The sequence below is a fragment of the Aythya fuligula genome, chromosome 1 (genome assembly GCF_009819795.1).
Source record: "Aythya fuligula isolate bAytFul2 chromosome 1, bAytFul2.pri, whole genome shotgun sequence".
NCBI lineage: Eukaryota > Metazoa > Chordata > Aves > Anseriformes > Anatidae > Aythya > Aythya fuligula.
Window position 1 is genome coordinate 45,112,767 of NC_045559.1, and position 18,948 is coordinate 45,131,714.

General features: G+C 36.4%; 1 protein-coding gene across 4 annotated transcripts in view; it reads right to left on the bottom strand.

Annotated features, from left to right (window-relative positions):
• Nucleotides 1-18,948, bottom strand: part of ANO4 (anoctamin 4) — a 194,013-nt gene that overhangs the window by 88,969 nt on the left and 86,096 nt on the right. For all 4 annotated transcript variants that reach the window (XM_032180573.1, XM_032180583.1, XM_032180590.1 and 1 more), the window contains exon 4: nt 13,448-13,606. In XM_032180573.1, coding sequence (XP_032036464.1) covers nt 13,448-13,606 — 159 coding nt within the window. The remainder of the gene's footprint in view (nt 1-13,447; nt 13,607-18,948) is intronic.

The window sequence follows — 18,948 nt, forward strand, 5'->3', positions numbered from 1 at the left end:
GAAAGTTCGAGTGGCCAAAGCACAGCTAGAGTTGAAGCTGGCTGTGTCTGTGAGAGAAAATAAAAAGGGTTTTTTTAGATATGTAAATGGAAAAAGGAGAACTAAAGAATACATAGGGCCGCTCCTTGATAGGGAAGGTCTCCTCACAGACGATGACGTAGGCAAAGCAGAGACGCTTAACGCCTTCTTTGCCTCTGTCTTCAATGCCGATGATGGGCTTCGGGACCCAGGGTGCCCTGAGCTGGAGGACCGGGACGGTGGGGATGACAAACTCCCAACTGACCCTGAACGTGTGCGGGATTTGCTACTCCACCTGGATCCCTACAAGTCCATGGGTCCGGATGGGATTCATCCCTGGGTGCTGAAAGAGCTGGCGGATGTCATCGCGGAACCTCTATCAATTATTTTTCAACGATCCTGGGAATTTGGAGAGGTCCCGGTAGACTGGAAGCTGGCAAATGTTGTGCCGATTTTCAAGAAGGGTCAGAAAGAAGACCCTAGCAATTACAGGCCTGTCAGTCTCACGTCAGTGCCTGGTAAAATCATGGAGAAGTTGGTTCTCGGACTTATTGAGGCGCACCTGGGGGACAAAGCAGTCATTGGTCCCAGCCAGCATGGGTTTGTGAAGGGTAGGTCCTGCCTAACTAACCTGATTTCCTTTTATGATAAGATCACCCGTATGGTGGACCAAGGGAAACCAGATGATGTGATTTTTTTTGGACTTCAGCAAGGCTTTTGACACGGTTTCCCATAGGATCCTACTGGACAAAATGTCCACCATACAGCTAAATAAAAACATCATACGATGGGTGAGCAATTGGCTAACGGGCAGGGCCCAAAGGGTTATGGTAAATGGGGCTGTGTCAGGCTGGCGGGCGGTCACCAGTGGGGTCCCTCAAGGCTCCATTTTAGGGCCGGTACTTTTCAATATTTTTATAAACGATCTGGATGTAGGAATAGAGGGTATTTTGAGCAAGTTTGCTGACGACACCAAACTTGGAGGAGTTGTGGACTCAAATGAGGGTGTAAAGGCCTTGCAGAGGGATCTGGGCAGGTTGGAGAGCTGGGCGATCACCAACCGCATGAAGTTCAATAAGAGCAAGTGCCGGGTCCTGCACCTGGGACGGGGAAACCCTGGCTGCATGTACAGACTGGGCGATGAGACGCTGGAGAGCAGCCTAGAAGAGAGGGATCTGGGAGTCGTGATAGACAGCAAGTTGAATATGAGCCAGCAGTGTGCCCTGGCAGCCAGGAGGGCCAATCGTATCCTGGGGTGCATCAAGCACGGCATCGCTAGTAGGTCAAGGGAGGTGATTGTCCCGCTCTACTCTGCGCTGGTACGGCCTCACCTCGAGTACTGTGTGCAGTTCTGGGCACCACAGTATAAAAAGGACATGAAACTGTTGGAGAGTGTCCAGAGGAGGGCTACGAAGATGGTGAAAGGCCTTGAGGGGAAGACGTACGAGGAACGGCTGAGGTCACTGGGCCTGTTCAGCCTGGAGAAGAGGAGGCTGAGGGGGGACCTCATCACAGTCTACAACTTCCTTGCAAGGGGTTGTCAAGAGGCAGGAGACCTTTTCTCCATTAACACCAGTGACAGGACCCGCGGGAACGGGGTTAAGCTGAGGCAGGGGAAATTTAGGCTGGACGTCAGGAGGGGGTTCTTCACAGAGAGGGTGGTTGCACACTGGAACAGGCTCCCCAGGGAAGTGGTCACTGCACCGAGCCTGTCTGTATTTAAGAAAAGATTGGACTGTGAACTTAGGCACATGGTCTGAACTTTTGGGTAGACCTGTGCGGTGTCAAGAGTTGGACTTGATGATCCTTAAGGGTCCCTTCCAACTCAGGATATTCTATGATTCTATGATTCTATGAAGAACATATAAAAAGTGCATGGTTCTGGGAATTTCTGGAAGTTAGGCTAACATAGACTAAAACTGGGTCAATAGCTGTCTTTCACTTAAGACATATGTAAATAGTATCTGAGATCCTCTATGGAATGGATATATATATAAATAAATGAGAAAAAAAAAAAAAAAAAGAAAAGAGAAAAATAAGCAGGAGGTTGAACTACGCACCTCCTGAAGTCTTTTCCAAAACCAGTTATACTATAATTCTATAAAAGTGCAGGGAAAGAATCAGTCCTCTGGACTAGGCATGACTGCTTTGTGATATACAAACAAACTTGAGAGACACAATTCACTGCTTACCTAGTCAGAAGAGGTAGATGTGCATACACTGGGAGGAGGAAAAAAATCACGGTTGTGAAGAAGCAGAGCTGGTGAAGAAAATGATCCTAAGAAAACCCTTTAGGGAGAGAACTTTTTGCCTCAGAGATGGCTGACAAGTGTTCAGTATTATGAGCAAATAAAGCATCTTCCATGTGATTCTACCTCTAAGGAAACTTTATACATTTCTTTTACATTTCTTTTCAACAAACAAGATTGCAACAAAGGGAGAAAAAACTTCCTTCTGCTTTTCACTCCCTGGTCAAAATAGTGTGCAGGGTCCTTAACTGCTTTATAACATGGTGAAGGAATTTACAGGCCTAATCTGTAGAATAGTAGACCTATTAGTAGCTGTACTAATTAGTAGCTCTACTACTAGTAGCTCTAGAGTTGTAATAGTAGAATAAGGATAGTAGATAAGTAGATAAGGCCATCAAACTAAGGTCTGTTTCAAAAGAGTTTCATATGCCTGCATTACAACAGATCAGAAAGTGATGCATGTAAACATGCCTGCATAGCTTTCATCTAAACGTGGACAGCTTCTATTTTATATATATATAAAAAAAAGTATTACAGTAATGTATTTTATTGATGTTTGGTAATTGAGAAAATCAGATGTGAACAATTATTGGAATCATAAGAATGTCTTAAGTGTCTCATTTAAATTGATATTTTAAAGGGAATGGCCTGAATAAAAAAGGTAGTATTAGACTGATTAAAAAGACTTCATGTAATCTTCCTCTCTCTCACACACACAAATAATAAGAAAAGAGATGAAAGTCAACATATACTCGTTAGAATTTAGGAACTACTAGTTACTACCAGTCAAGCAAATAAGCTTGCTGATATACTGCTTTCAAAAAACATTTTTCCTTCTGAAACTAAGCCAATTAAACTAAAAATGTAAAAAGAATACACTAAAATCAGATGAATGGGTTGTAACAGCTCATTATGGAAGATAATTTTCCAACCAATTTAATTTTAAAACCTAAATTCGAACCCTTACATTTTCTACATCATGAAAAGGTTTATATTCAATGATAGGTATGTCACTTCAGAAACACAGAAAGATGTAGGAAAACTATATACTTCTACTTCTTACGTATAAAAGTATGTAAAAATCCTTGATTATTGAACCCTTATAACCAGCATATAATGGCATTTTTTCAAAATATGATATTTATGATTCAACCTGAGAGAAGGTAAAAAAAAAAGGACACAAAACAAAACAAAACTCAAAAGCACCCACACCACTACCAAAAAAAAAAAAAAAAAAGCACACAGAAAACAAAGAGAAAATTTTCCCAAATCTAGCAGTCATTAAAAATAATGGTAATTTTGCATATTATAAGATAGTAATTGTACTTATATGATATTATATGATAGTAGTCATATTTATATGACTATATACTAATATAGTCATATAAATATTTATATACTAATATGATAGTAGTCATATTTTCTTTTTACAAGATAGAGTCATAGTTCCAAATTTACATGTCTCTATTGTTTTCTTCCGTATTCATTCATTTTCAGTATGGGGGTATTATTCTTTTTTAATAGTTTTGAATTTTAAACAGATTAAAGAGATTGTTGTTACCTCATAGGTAACAACATTTTGTGTAACCTCAAAGGTCTTATATTAGTGCTTGACAATGGCGACTTCAGAAAGGAGAATCAATCCTATTTCTTATAAAAGGAAATATCTACTTGAGACATAACAGAAACAACAAACTATACCTAAGAAAAGTAGTAAGTACTGCACCATGAAACTCTTCAAGAGGAAAGAAATGGGTTTCTAAATTGTTCCACCTACAAGGAACTTTCATAGATTCTTTCAAAAGCTTTCATGTGTAAATACAAAAGTTGTCTGTACACAGAAGAGAGTTTTGTAAATTAGACAAGACTTTAAAGAGAGGGACATGACTAATTGGAACAGAGATTTCAGTCAATGGGCTATCTCATAAACGTTATTTCCTCAGCTTTATTAAACTGAATTTACAACATCTCATTTCATTACCAGTCTGAAACGGCAAGAAACAAATACATATATACACAGTGAATAATGTTGGTTTTAATTTGGGTCCAGAGAGCCATAAACTGAAACATCTTTTTCAATAAAGTCTGAGAACTGAGGTCATTTAACTAGCTCTACTTGTGAGGCTGCTACTGCAATTTAAATACAGTTAATCCAAGGCGCACAGCACCAGTGCTCCACTCACTCCATGACTGAGCTAACCTGGCATACCAAAGAATGTAATTGGCTGATGAGAGGACTTGGAGCCCCTGTGCCAAGGGGAAGGGAATTTTCCTCTCCAGAATCATGCTGCCCTCCTGGGACTGCCTGCAAGGGGTGCAGCCCCACACCACTTCGTGCTGCAGCGGAAGACCCAAATAATCCCTAACCATGAGGGTACTACAGATATTTGAAATCATCCCTATTTGTTCAGAAACATAATGCAGTAAATAAAATGCCATCTTTTCAAAACAAGCTCAATGCCAAAATCGGCAACACAAAATGAGAACCTGAAACACACTCCTGGCATTTCCATATACTCTGTCTTTCTGTTCCCTACAGACAGCTCTAGATTTCTGCTTATTAAGCAAAATCAGGGAGAGTTGCAGCAAGCCAGTCATGTCACCTTTGGGCAATGAAAACTCTCACTGTGCATTAAGTGACTGCAGCCTCATGGATTAAACTTGGTCCTGATGCCACTGGCATGCAAATAACATCTCAAAAATAATTGCCATTTAAGAGTAATTATTGTAAAGGGAAAGGTGACTTTTGACATACAGGGGACATTTCATATGAAATGTACTGTGTTTTTTAATCTATCTCCTGTCTGTTTTTTCCCTTTAGCCTGGTGTCCTTCAAAAAGTTTTTGACATCCTGATTTCTAAAGATTGATGACAAGAAACTCTTTGACAAAAAAGCCTACTCAAAGGCCTTTATATCCCTTTTCAGTTACCAACATATTTTCTATATTACCTCATGCAAAATATTTTATATTATATTACTTATATAACATATATATAACATATTATATTATGTATATTAATATAAGTAATAATATTAATATAACTAATATAAGTAATATATCGTATGACTTATATTTTATATTTATATATATATAATATGTATTTTATATTATATACTTATATATACTACTCTATATTACTTCATGTAAAAGCTATAGCTTTTTTTTTTTTCAAATGCAAAACAAATTTTCAGCAACAGTTACACCCAATTTCTTAGTTTACTAGCTTTACACAGTCCTGTTAAGGAGTTTGTCATCTCAAAACATACATATTTCAGGGCTCCCTCAATCATTCAAAAAGGTTATTTTTAAAAAGCGTTCACTGAAAATTGAGTTCAGACTCTCTCCATCCAGACTTCTATGAAACTTCTTAAATTTCTATTCAAGAATGTCACTGTGCTGTTCAGTGGACATAGTATCTAAAAGCTAAAATTGTTTCCTTCAGAGGCCCAGGTAGCTGGAAACACTTCTACTGTTCAGTGATAATGTTTTTTGGTACAGAGCACTCTCTGGAAAAAGACATCTGTTTATTCATACCTACACTTTTTTTTTTTTCTTTCTTTTTTTTTTTTTTTTTTCTGTATAATACTGCTGAAAAGAGACTCCACTTGCTGTTTGCACTAGATAATTAAGTTACAATTAATCTTTGGGAGACTAGTCTGCTTATAACTTGTTCTGACTGAACTTGGATGAAATGAACAGCCTTATGTTTAAATTAAATAGCTGGAAGCACTTTACTCATAATGCTTGTGATGGGCTTGTGTTTCAGCCTGGTTCCCTTTTCGCAGGAATAGTTTATGTCATTGTGATGTCTCCATCCATGATTTGTGGATGCAATCAGACACAGTGCTTAAACATTAAATAACAAACTGCACCTGCTAATGATGGGATATTATGCTGTTAGTGAAACTGAGCTCCTGCAGGCTGCGTAATTTGTACTGTAAGTTCATTAGCTGTAGTTATTTGCATATGGAATAACAGGATCAGGAAAGTGAGAGACAAATAACTTACTAGACTGCATGAAAGCTACCGAATGCTTGGTATTAGTTACAGTAGTAGATTAACATTGAACTACTCCTGATCTTCTCCAAAGACCAACAAATCCTAATGTTGCCCGAATGCAAGTTATTAATACTGGAGGATATCCATGTCACTGTTACTCACAGGTTACTGTTACACTCATTGTAGATCTAGCACAAAAACAAAATTCTCTCCCATATGTCAAGTGACTGGAACATCTACATAGTATTTTTCATTATCTTGAGATTGATACTAGCTATTCTTGTTTTCAATGCGCCTATACGTGAGTGCACATGTGTTTATGTGCCCAAAGATGTATATGGGTAATTATGGACAACTGGATGCACTGAGAGTAATTAGAAGAAGGAGGGTCCTCCATTCTTATTAAAAAGAAAAAAGAATGGGAAATAACTTGATTTTATTTCTTTTTGAAAATATCCTTGAGTATTTTTTAAAATTAAGTCAGCAAGGAAAGAAAGAACGTACAAACTGTAATACATACAAAACCATGTAATTTAAAGTGCATTAACATGAAAAGATCCCTCAGCTGACAGAAACAGTTACAGAGCTGTTGACTTAAATGATAAGGTGACTGCCAGCAATCTGCCCCATTGCAAAGAAGTCACACATTATTATAGAACAGAAAAGCAAGATATGAACTGTGTCAGAAATAAGAGACTCATTAGGTCAGCAACCCTTTTTTTATTATTTTTATTATTATTATTTTTTCCTGGCTGGAGAGCTATATAGTTTTTCCTAAAAGGAATCCTGGTAGCCATGAGTAACATCCTCCATGTGGCCTGACCTACCATGGCTGTGCACTATGGGTGATTGTCACCCACACAGTTGTCCTGGTGCTTCCTAGTGGCAGGGTATATACTGCACAAACATTACACTGTGCATGCACACAGATATCTTCCTCTCTGTAAAAAAAGGCTCAGAGAACAGCAGACACAACGTCCATGGTGGAAATTTTCCCTAGACACCCTTTCCTCTAGTGGATAGTGTTTTTTTTTTTTTTTTTTGGTATGTGCAGAGTAAGTTCAACATGGCAGGGGAGAGATATGAAGACCAAAGGAAAATAACAGCTAGGAAAAAGGATTACCTGGCAGAATGATTCACCTGACCTACACCCTGCTCCTGCCCATCAAATAAACTATTCTGGCAAGCTGCAGATAGTTACTAGGCTAGAGGCTGAGCACTCTGTTATAAACTGTATGCTTTGATTAAATTAACATCTATAGCAGCAATAAATTATGTACAAAACATCGTCCTTCAGTAAATGAATAAACTGAACCCATAACTGAAAAAGAAACTTATAGTCACTCAGCAGGCACTGATATTTTATTGTTCACTGCTTCTCAGGGAGAGAAACAAATTACATAATCTAAGTTTATAAACACCTTTTCTCACTCAGCTCTGAAAATGCCACTTGGGGCCTGGAAGTCAGCTTAATTCTTTTCTGCCCATGAACCACAATCAGCAGCAACATTTATGTAACAGGACTCTCATGAACAATTGCAATGATGACACACAAGCTAGAAAAAAGCGGATCAGTCTGACATAATTGTTCTAGCTCTGCAGTACCAACAACAACAAGAAAAGTAGAAGATGTCATTTCTGCCAGAAAGAAAGATGATAATATTTGACTGTGCTCAAGAGGAACAGCTTTTGATTGTAACATCTCATATTCACATCATCACTTTCTGAGCATAACTATATTTAAAGTTTCAGTCTTTGAAGTTCTTGGTTTTTTCATACTTGTTATTTCTAACTTTTACCTCACTTTGACATGGTCATAAGTCTATTTTGGTTTTACACTCAGGGACAAGCCAAGAGTCACAGAGACACTATATAGTGTGCTCTTTCTGTCATCTGTAATTTCTCACAACATTCATCATTTTAAACCAGTCTTCAGGTTGCTTCTAAATATATGCCTCTTACTGAATACATGTTTCTAGCCCCTAAAGTCCTGCCCCACTAGAGCAAAATTACAGCCACATTAAGAGAAACTGCTTTATAGAACTCCTACTACCTCACCACGAAGTAATCTACATCTGTCTCCAAACTTGAAAAGTCATAAAATAGCAGTATCCTCTAATTATACTCATCAACTACTGGAAAAGATCTTAAAACAAACATTCAGGTACAGCTTATGCCTGATAGCAGATATTTGTTCATACAATAAAAGTGAAGCATATATTGAGCTTTTTTCCCCTTTCTTTTATTCTTTTTCTTCAGAGAACACCCATTGTATACACCAGCTGTATATCTGCTGCCAGGTGTTGCCCCAGAAATGTCAGCTCCTGCTTGAGGCATGGAGTGAATGCAATTAGGGATGCCCTGGTGACAGCTTGACACTTATAGTAGCAATGTTTAAAATTTTAATAATGCACGCAACACAAAATACATACTGTTTGGATTGTTCCTGAAAACTGGACCAGCACACTAAAGTAACATCTTTCATGTGGGAGACACAAAAATCAATGTACAGGTAGAACCCCAAATGGATTGAGTGCTTTCTGTAAAATATCATAAACTACTTTCTGAAACGTATTCCACATAAAATAAGCATGAAATGACTTGCTTTTTAGGGTGGTAAGCAATGCTATTGTTTTAAAGCAGTTCACTGGTTTTATATTGAAATATTAGTATGCATAAATATGCAAAATATATGAAATATATAAAATACAGGGCCTGAATACTACTTTCACTACTTAAGTGAATAGTTTCCCTTTACCAAATTTCTATCTATCAGTTTCTACTGGGGTGTCAAATGCCTTTTCAAATAAAGTCTGTATCAAATCAACTTACAAATTATAAAGTAAAAATTTGAGACTATTTTTAAGGAAAATTTATTTAGTACATTACAACTGCTCTATAGTTTAATTTATTATATTAGTATACTATATATATATATATATAAGTATAGTTTAGTGCAGTCATCAGAAGCAAAATAAAATAAAAGAGATCATGCCAAGCTCAACTGAAAAGTAGTCTATTCCTAGGGCTACATGGCTAGATCCTACCCAGGATCAATTCATTTTCTATATACAGTAATTATTTAAATCTAAAATGTTTTTCTCTTTCAAGAATTACAAATCCAAGGGTAGTTTGTTTTTGTTCAACCTACGTAGATTTCTTTGCAGTACCTTAAATCTCTCCTGCATTTGAATTGCATTGTAGTCCAGTGTAAATACACTGCAGGTGAACAAGAAATGCCTGCTAACTGTTCCATGCTGGCTAACTCTGTGCATGCTCTATTAGTGTAGTATGATTTAAAGTACCTTATTAAAAGCTATATATACACACCAGCACAGCATATTTACTGTTTACAACTTACTTATACTTCACCATTTATGATAGGGAATAAAATATATTAGTTGAAGTCGCAGTAATAATTTAGGATAGGGGAACTAAACTGGATTTGGACCAAGAGGTTGAATTTAGAAATCTTTATTCCTATGAAAAATCCATGTGCCCAATGTAATCCTGACTCTTCATTTTCTCTTGCAAAGATGGGCTTTCCAGAAAAATTCTGGGGATTTACTGTCTCAGAGGGATGAATGCTGTATTTTGAATGATAGAGACAATCTGCATTTTCTTTTTACATAAAACAGAAAAGTATTTTTTTTTTCTTAGAGTCAACAGGCTGATCGTAGTCTCAGGGTAATCCTGGACTTGGATGAATATGAAACATACCCTCAGAATGTAGACATTCATACTTTGTCTCCTGATAACCATTTGCCAGTTAACTCTGGTGGGCACGTCCTACATAATATTTACAAAAAGGACCAATTCCTGTTTGCAATCTTATAATCTCTGATAAAAACTTGCTTCATTTGAAGACTGTTCTCTACATTCTACCCAATACACAAGCCTGTTTCAAAGAGTATTAAAAAATCAAAACAGTGAGGTCGTCAGGAATCCCAGAGCCAGGATATCATACTCTCTTGTATGTAAAAAGGACAAATAAAGATAATAAATTTTATATCTCACTGAAAAGAAAACACAGTCTCTCTTCCTGGAGTGACCTATATTTTCAATTAATGTTCATAGAGCTTTTGTATACATCATCACATGTGTTGGATGTGATCCATGCTGGACTGGGACAACACAGTAAACCCTATATGAATTGACTCAATATACACAGAAAAGCAAGGAGAAGGGTCACAAAAAAGATCTACTCTGTTCCACTACGTTAGCATTCATTCTTAGACCTCTATTTTCCATACTTTCACTAATTCAGTGATCTATTCCTTGCTTTGAGATCCCCTTGTTTACTGCAACTGGTTATACGGAGCACAAAAAATGGAAGAACTTGCATAGCACAATGGTGTGGTACAGACAAAAAATTTGAGTGTGAATTCATTGGGCTCTCTAGTGATAACTCTGAAAAGTTATCACCATTTTCTACTGTCAGAAACATATACCTGTTCAGTTCTTTTTTAGCTACATGTTCCTATTATTGTTCCTCAAGTTATCTCAACAGTCATGATTTCATTTCAGATTTACTTTTTCATTTCATACAGTTCAGTAAATATTTCACTCCCTACACCCAACATTTCCTAGGTATTTTGCTGTATTATGCTTCTCAGAGAGTCACAGCTGTGTTACTGAGAAATGTGGTTACAAAACAGCTGTGTGAATAGCTGTTTTCCAGAGGTTTTCCTCCCTGACACTGATTTCACTAAAAAATAAAAAATAAAAAAAATAAAAGGACTAATGTGTTTGAATGTCAATATATAGGCAGCCGGAAGCCAAGAGAATGAACCCAGCACCACACAAAATTCATGGAATGTTAAAGTTTCTTTCTTTCAGTCCAGCAATTACAATCTATTGCCTCCATATAAGTTGTCTGGACAAAGAGACAGACAATTCTCTCATTTTATCTGTAAACAAAATTTTCCCAGTGGAAGCAATATATTTCATATGAACAACAATTAGGAAACAGACCTGTTGTTAAAATATTCCAGAACTGAAATTCATGTCAGTAGTCTCACCAAAAAAGAAAAGTAGAAATCATGAGAAATAATCTAAGCATTAACAAATCACACTACTTAGTTTAAATCTAAATGTTCTTCAGCACCATTTTTACTCTACAAAAAGGGAGAGAGAGTGTACAATGAATGAACTTATTTCTTTCAGGATTATAATTCAATTTGGAAACTAAAATGGTCATAAAATATACATGTTAAGTTTTAATTTTAGGTCAGAGTCATACATTTAAAAAGATCGGTATCCTAGCTTGAGTCATGTAGCACAGCCTCATTTTGATCATTCTGAATTTAGGAAATGTACAATTACTGATGTTGGCAAGAAGTCACACCAAGGCCAAATGAGCTTAATAAGAAATAAAACTGAATGTCTGTAGCATAATAGAAACTGAAATGAATAATCAAATAGGCAGAACATTCATGCAGCCTAGGCAGCAAACTCCAAGTAAATGGGCTTGAAAGCTACAAGAAAAGTCTATAGTAAGCACTTAAATCATTAAGTTGAAAAAGTTCTCTGTACAGAATGCTGCAATAAGTTTCATAATACTTAAAATATAAAATGATTTCATAACTTTCACTGCTGAGCTTAGCACAGTAGTAAATGGCAAGATCTGCAAAAATCACAAAGTAACAAAAGAGTGATTCAAAACTGTTGGACAGACAAAACTGTTTATCAATTAGGAAAATTCATTCCATGTTCACTTTCTGTCCAAACTTCAGACATTTTCAGTGTCTCTCCTGGTGGAAGTAGAGCAGAATTCTAAGATGTGAAGCTGAACAACCACAGAAATGCTCCCATGTTCTTAGGTCTTAGGATATAACTCTTACAGACTTTGGTACCTTTACAGGAAGCAAAAGTAATAAGGGAATAATGGCTGCCATTTAAAGCATCTAGCAACTACTGCAGCATCAAGGATGCTAACTTCCGGGTTATTTCAAGTAACTGTTATTTCAAGTTCCTGTGCCTAACCGGGTTATTTCAAGTATGGTAACTGATGTAAATAGTGACATGTATTTATACAGTTATATCTACCAGTAACTGTGTTCATTCATTAAAACCAAAAAACAAACAAATAAACAAACAGCAAAAAAAAAAAAAAAAAAGCAAGGAAAAGAAGAAAGGAAACATTGTCATTATATTGGAGAGAAACAGCTTCCCTTCCTTCATTCCTTCCCCCAGTGTTCTGAGAAGGAGTGTGCCTTTCAAGCACACAGGCAGAATATCTATACATACACCAAGTATTCAGTGACAGAAGGGGAGAAAATGTACAGCACTTACATAGTTGACCAAAGCCTGTAACCTGAAAATTCCTGTACCTTTTGCATCAGTGACAGCACAACAATGCATATCAATATCAGTGTAAGCACTTGGTCAAGCACTAGTAAAGCTAAGTATTCAGAATATCTATTCTACATGAAAGTGAGACTTAGGTCCTGTTTAAACACACACAAGAAAGTTTAAGAAAGAACATAGGCAGAAAAGTTTCTTTGAGCCCTGTTCCTGCTACCTATCTTGTCAATACCCTTTTAGACAGATTACATTCATTTTATACTCCTGTCCAGAAAAGATTCACTTTTTTAGGTCATTGTGCTAGAAATAGCATTGACATAAAAGATTCATATGTACTGTTCAATTATTTTGATGTTTAGGATTATGAAAGTAGGAGAGATTTTAGTCTGTTTTCAAGCTACAAAAATACCACCTAAGTTCCTGTGCCTAAGCTGACAGGAAAAGGAATGCAGGGGTCTTTGGAAAAAATACCAAGAGCCTCAGCAAGGAGTGGAGCAGGAAGATGGCTAAAAGGAAAATGACGTGAAGAAGTGCAGATTGTACTCCATAGAATTTAGGCCATGCAACCCAGCACTTGTTTTCTCTACTGCACAACTCAGTGGATGAAATTCTATGGCCTACTTGTGCATCAGGTTGAAAAAGATGACTGTAATGGCCTGTTTTGGCCTTCAGTCCATGTGTCTGATTTTCCTTTAAGCTATGCTTTCCTGCTGCTCTGGCAATAACTAGTCTATTTTTAGGCATGTTTAAAAGCACTTTTCCACTACTCCAGCAGAACAAAGGAGTTTCAGAGTAAATACAAACCATATACTGCCCGGCTTTAAATGTTGATTTATTTATTATTATTATTTTTCCCCAGGGAAACTCTCTTACCTCTTTTTCCATTTGAAGTCCTTCTGCCCTGATATTTCTCTCAAATACTTCCCTCTTTTCTGTCTGTGGATTGGATTTTCGATATACCAGGATGTAGTCAATTCGACATTTCCCATCTCTAAAATATAGTCCATTGGCTTTGTTTTTATCAGGTACTTCCTGTAAGAGAAAGTTAAACATTTCAGTAATGTTAATTATCCTTGGTAATTGCTGTATCACTATTTGCATCAACAATTTTCAGTAATACTTTAAAGGAAAGATAAGGAATCAGAACAAGTTGTTCAAAGTCGTTCGGTGTTTTACATACAGTTGTCTGAAGTTGTCTGAAAGGACTACAGACTTCCCCAGTTCAAAACCAGGAGGTCTTCTTAGGTAGATATTTGTTGAGATAGGGATAGGAAAGAACAGAGAATGCAAGTCAACCTTCCTCCCGTCACCTTCCAGAAAATGAGGAATTACTTCTGACAGAGAAGTTCTCTTCAAAGCAGAAAATAACATAATTGAAATTTAAATTTGAAAGAACTTAGTATGGTAGAATATGCAAGAGAAAAATAAACAATGGCTCAAACATTCACTGTGCTGATAAACACTAAAACCTGGTGCAGAGATACTCGTTGCTTTGTGATAACAGTAGTTCCCCTGCCTCACAGGACACAGAAAAGGAGATGGAAGTCTTGTACCTACTTCACCATACTTTATCAAACTAACTACAGAATTTTATTGGCTTATGAAAAAGCTGAGAAAACCCACTGAATTTATTTGAAAATAATTCCTAGTGTTTGGTCTAGCAGTACATAAAATAAATATATATTTTTTGCTATTTCCAGCAAAGAATGTGTCTGTTCAAAAGTTTGCTCTGAGAGAAAGAAGCAAGATGATGTCACTGTTAAGAAGAGGTCAGGCGGGTCCCTCTCCTGAGATCTGAGAGGCAAACTGCTGGTCTTTTTTAGAAATTCATGAAATGAAATTTCATGAATACAAACATGAATTTCCTCACAATTTAACACTACTTCCACATAATCTAAATCTTGCCCAGTGTTTAAGCTTTTGCTTTCAAACAAGTTGAAACTATGTGTCAGTTTGTGAATTTGGACTTTTTCATTTAAGAAATTTACACAATGAATGGAATCCATGGCACTTTATATACACAGAAACAACAAGCTCTCCCTCAGAGGAAGATAATGGGCAGGGACTCCAGGGATCTTAAGATGAGTTGAACTCCAAGCTGAAGGGAGGATTAGGCTAATTCCTCTTTCTTTTCCTACAATTTGCTAAATCATTCCTGCCATAAAAAGCCATGCCCAAAAATACAGGATCTTATCTCTGAAAAAAATAATATTTCACCTTTCACTTGTAGGAAAAGTAGGAAATTTGCAAAATACTTTCTCTTAGGAGAATTGCTTTCTGATTTAAATCACAAAACTCGAACATATTTGCCATAATAATAATAGGTCAAGTGTTCTTACTGAAAAAAAAAAAAAAAAAAAAAAAAAAAAAAAAGAATATTCCCATTCAAGGAGTTCAGTGTAAACTGCTTTCCTGATTCTCAGTGTGCATTTACTTAAAAAAAAAAAAAAAAAAGAAAAAAAAAAGAAAAAGAAAGCATCCTAAATATCCCATCCCTTTGGTATACCCTGTTTACTGAAGACAGAAAGGCAAATTTTTCTAAGATTCTTTTATTACAGTGCCTGACTCCTGACACAGCTTAATACAGACTTGATATAGTGGGAGCAGTTCTCTGGGCTTAAAATGAAGGCAAGAAAAAAGATTTAAGCCTGAAGGAAATAACAGTAACAAACCATTTATATCTATACTGCATATCATGCTGACAAATGTTATTATCAGGATATCAGAAGTATTTTTCACAGAGCATTAAATATGAAAACAGCTCAGGAACACTCTCTATGTTGACGAGACATGAAAAACCCAAAAGGGTATTTAAATAAAAGGGTGTGGCAGATTTAGAGTTGGGGGGCAGCTTGGTGGTCCTGCTCTGATTTCTAAGCCTTCTGCTGAGCCATGCTTCCTGTTCTGTAAGTCCCACAGACACTACATGTATTTTATCAAGTAAAGCAGTGCCATAGGAATGGGCTCATAGAGTAGATTAAAATAATCTGGGTGGAGGGCCTGCTGCCCACACTATATAGGCTTGAGGGCTTACTTTGGGTAAATTCTAATTTAGTTCATGAGACTCATTGGCCATTATCAGGTGGAGTACATCTCACCCTTGTGTGTACTTGGAAGTCCTTTTTTGTTTTAAAAATATAGTATGACAAATCCAGAGTGATTTGACTCTTATTTGACCGGTATGGACTCCGAGAAGAAACCCTTGCTGCTGCCTTCTTATAGCTGTTCTAGCCTGTAAAGAGGATTTATAGACTGAACTTGTACTTATAAATACTCTGAGGATGCAGAGATCTTATATAATATGGAGACACTTAAGCTGGTTTTGCAGCATTAGGAAATAGCAGTTGCAGGGTTTTTGCAGTGTCCGTAGTATTCCTGGCTTCCACTATTCTAGACAGAGACTTTTCTGTCATCTTGGAATTCACCCCTTCCAGATATCATTTCTTCTTTACCTCTGTAATGACTTCAAAATTCACTTTTCCTGCACTGATTAAAAAAATAAATAAATAAAATTTAGAGCTGGGTTTGACTGCAGCTTCTGTAGTCCTACTTTTTTACTTTATGTATGTCAAATCTCCATTCCTTCACCTGAAGTATGCCAAAAGATAGTGGCAGAACAGGGAAGACTTCACTTTAGCAATAAGTTTAGTATTTCTGTCTATCTTTGTAGGTCTGATTGCAGTACGCATATCCAAAGTTGTGTGATTTGAAATTCTTTTTCAAGGAACACACTAGTTCTCATATCCTCAGACCCTCAACTGGCAGCTGTTAATATTCATAGGCATATGACTCATACACACATACATGTTTGTAAGTCTTTAGACTAAAGGTTTACTCCAAATATTTCAGTACCCCAAATCAGAAAATTTGTAATCCTGACAGCTATAGAGATTTTAAATGAAACTTTTTAAACAAAAGTGCAGTTAAGAAAATAAGGAAATTCAAAGTTTTATCTGTAGGTCTTCTAAAAGATAAATCAGAATGGACTCTGGTGTTTGCTAATTTAATGACAGATTATATTTTTTCTTCATTGCTAGTTACTATGGTACTTAGTTATTATCAATATGAGTGTTCAATTAAGATTAGATCCTTGAATTTTAAAGAGATCATCTTTTCCCGTTGTTTGTGGCTACTTGAAATTACAGTGCCCTGCATGCAACTTCACAGTGGGTAGAGGTGGTTAATACTTGTGGTAACTTTTGTGGAAACAGAAGAAGCCAGGACTACTCAGTTTTTACAGTACAGTTCTAATCAAAATATAAGTGTACTTTCCCCATGTGTTCTTTTTTGTAATGTCATTTTACCCATTTAGATTATAATTTGTGGTTACTGCAACTGTATTTTTTCATATATCTCCACTGGTCAGTATATTCTTCTTGACATCATAATATATTAAATTACATAGAGCTTTTTAAATAATGAAATTATCTAGGCTGCAAAATCAAGTGCCTAAAAGTTAAAAGTTAAAAAATAACAGATTTCTAGTTTTCTGTGAAAGTTTAAATAGAGTTTTTCTACAGCCATCCTGATCACTGAAGACAGGAATTTGATGGAAAAATGATATAGTTGGCAAATATTCTGGAAAATATAAACAAGAAAACTGAGCTGAAGCTGGGTATCAGAAGTGCCATAAAGAACATCAGAATTTTTATTTGCAATATGAATAACATTTTTTTGGCCATATCCTCTAGTGCAATTTCAATTTTATAAAAAAGAATGTTAAAACTAACATTATTTTGCACAACGTTAATAACACTACACCCAAATATCATCAGAAGTTTGAGTTTAAAGTGAAGACTGTAGGGGTGACTTCTACAGCTTAAATATCAAAACTACTTCAATTAGCTGAAATCTCAAGAATGGGCTATATACACTAATTTAACTTGAAGACAGATTTTATACCAGTTCCATTATTCTCCATTCCTTATATACAGAAGGATAATTTAATACTCCATAGAACAAAAAGCTGAATTCATTCATACCTGGAGTACAGCTCCTAAACCATTTTTACCTTTACTTTTTACCTTCTTTCTGCTGCATTTTGACAATATGTCCTAGGATTTAGATTTTAAAATGTATAACTAATACCTAATTTTTTTTTGATCAATGCAAACATAGTAACATCTAATTTTTAATTCAGCTGTGTCCAAATGAAATGTAAAACTAAGAAATGACATATTTTTGGCCAAAGGGCAAGCCAAATCCTTATCTGGCTTTGTATCTGTGAAGGAACTGTTAATAAAGCTCCATCCATAAACTTTTCATGGGATCTTCTGGTCAAGCATTAACAATGGAAGCAAACAATATTTTATCTTGTCAGCTAAACAAACTGAAAAGAAACCTTCGTATATTTTTTCTCCAAAGTTTTTGTAATACAAATTCATTTTAATGGATTGAAACAGCAACAGCTAAACAGCATCATTTCATTCTGCAGTTAATCAGGGGCCTACATGGACATTGAAATGTTTTTCATAGGCTACAGCATCCCTTAGCTCCAACTAAGATTCTAAATTTTCTGGTATTTTTTTTTCTCTCTCCCCCCCCCACCTTTATTTTTCTCTTATACATATACATTACCTACATTGCTCTTTTCTATGTCTTTTCTATGGTTATGGGTACACAAAAAAAATAAATCTGTTCAACTAGGAAATTCCTCAGACATTTTCACCTTCCCTTTAAAAAATAACAAAGATTCATAAAACAGTTGAAAACAGTTTTGCAGCATTGCTAAATTAACAGCAGCATATATTGCTCTCTGTCATCGTTTGTCCTCTTGATCATCTTCTGTTTAGTTTTCCTCCTCAACATGCAAAGACCACGTGCCTTCTACCCAGTCCTTTAGTTAGACACCATGTGGTACATGATCACAAAACACTACACAGGAATATTATGTCAGGTTACCCTATTATAATGCAAGCAGGTGGAGAGGGCCCTTTGCAAGTTGCATGGGAAGCAGTGGAAGAGCAGTGAGAGAAGGGGAAGATGAAATTGTGAGCAAGGTCAAACATATCTCTGGATGGCCTGAATTTAGTTGCTTTAATTATCTGTCTAAACATTCCAGGAGCACAGCTCTATGAATGCTGAAATTCTAGCACACGGAAAATCTCTGACTCTCTCCTCAGCAGTGTTTTACAAAATAGCTTGCACCACAAAAGACTTTAGATCCTAAGAAAGACACTGTCTGTAATTATATCTTCTAAATCCTATCTAAACCAGTAAACAAGAGAGGGGCAGGGCCGGGGCTACAACAACATCTTATGGTCATCCATGCTTCTTAATTGTTAGTATGTTTCCTGCTAGTTCTGGTCTGCGCCAGTCAGTGCTCTGCCAAAAAATCCTCAGGCACAGCTTGGAGGTAACAACAGACCACTCCA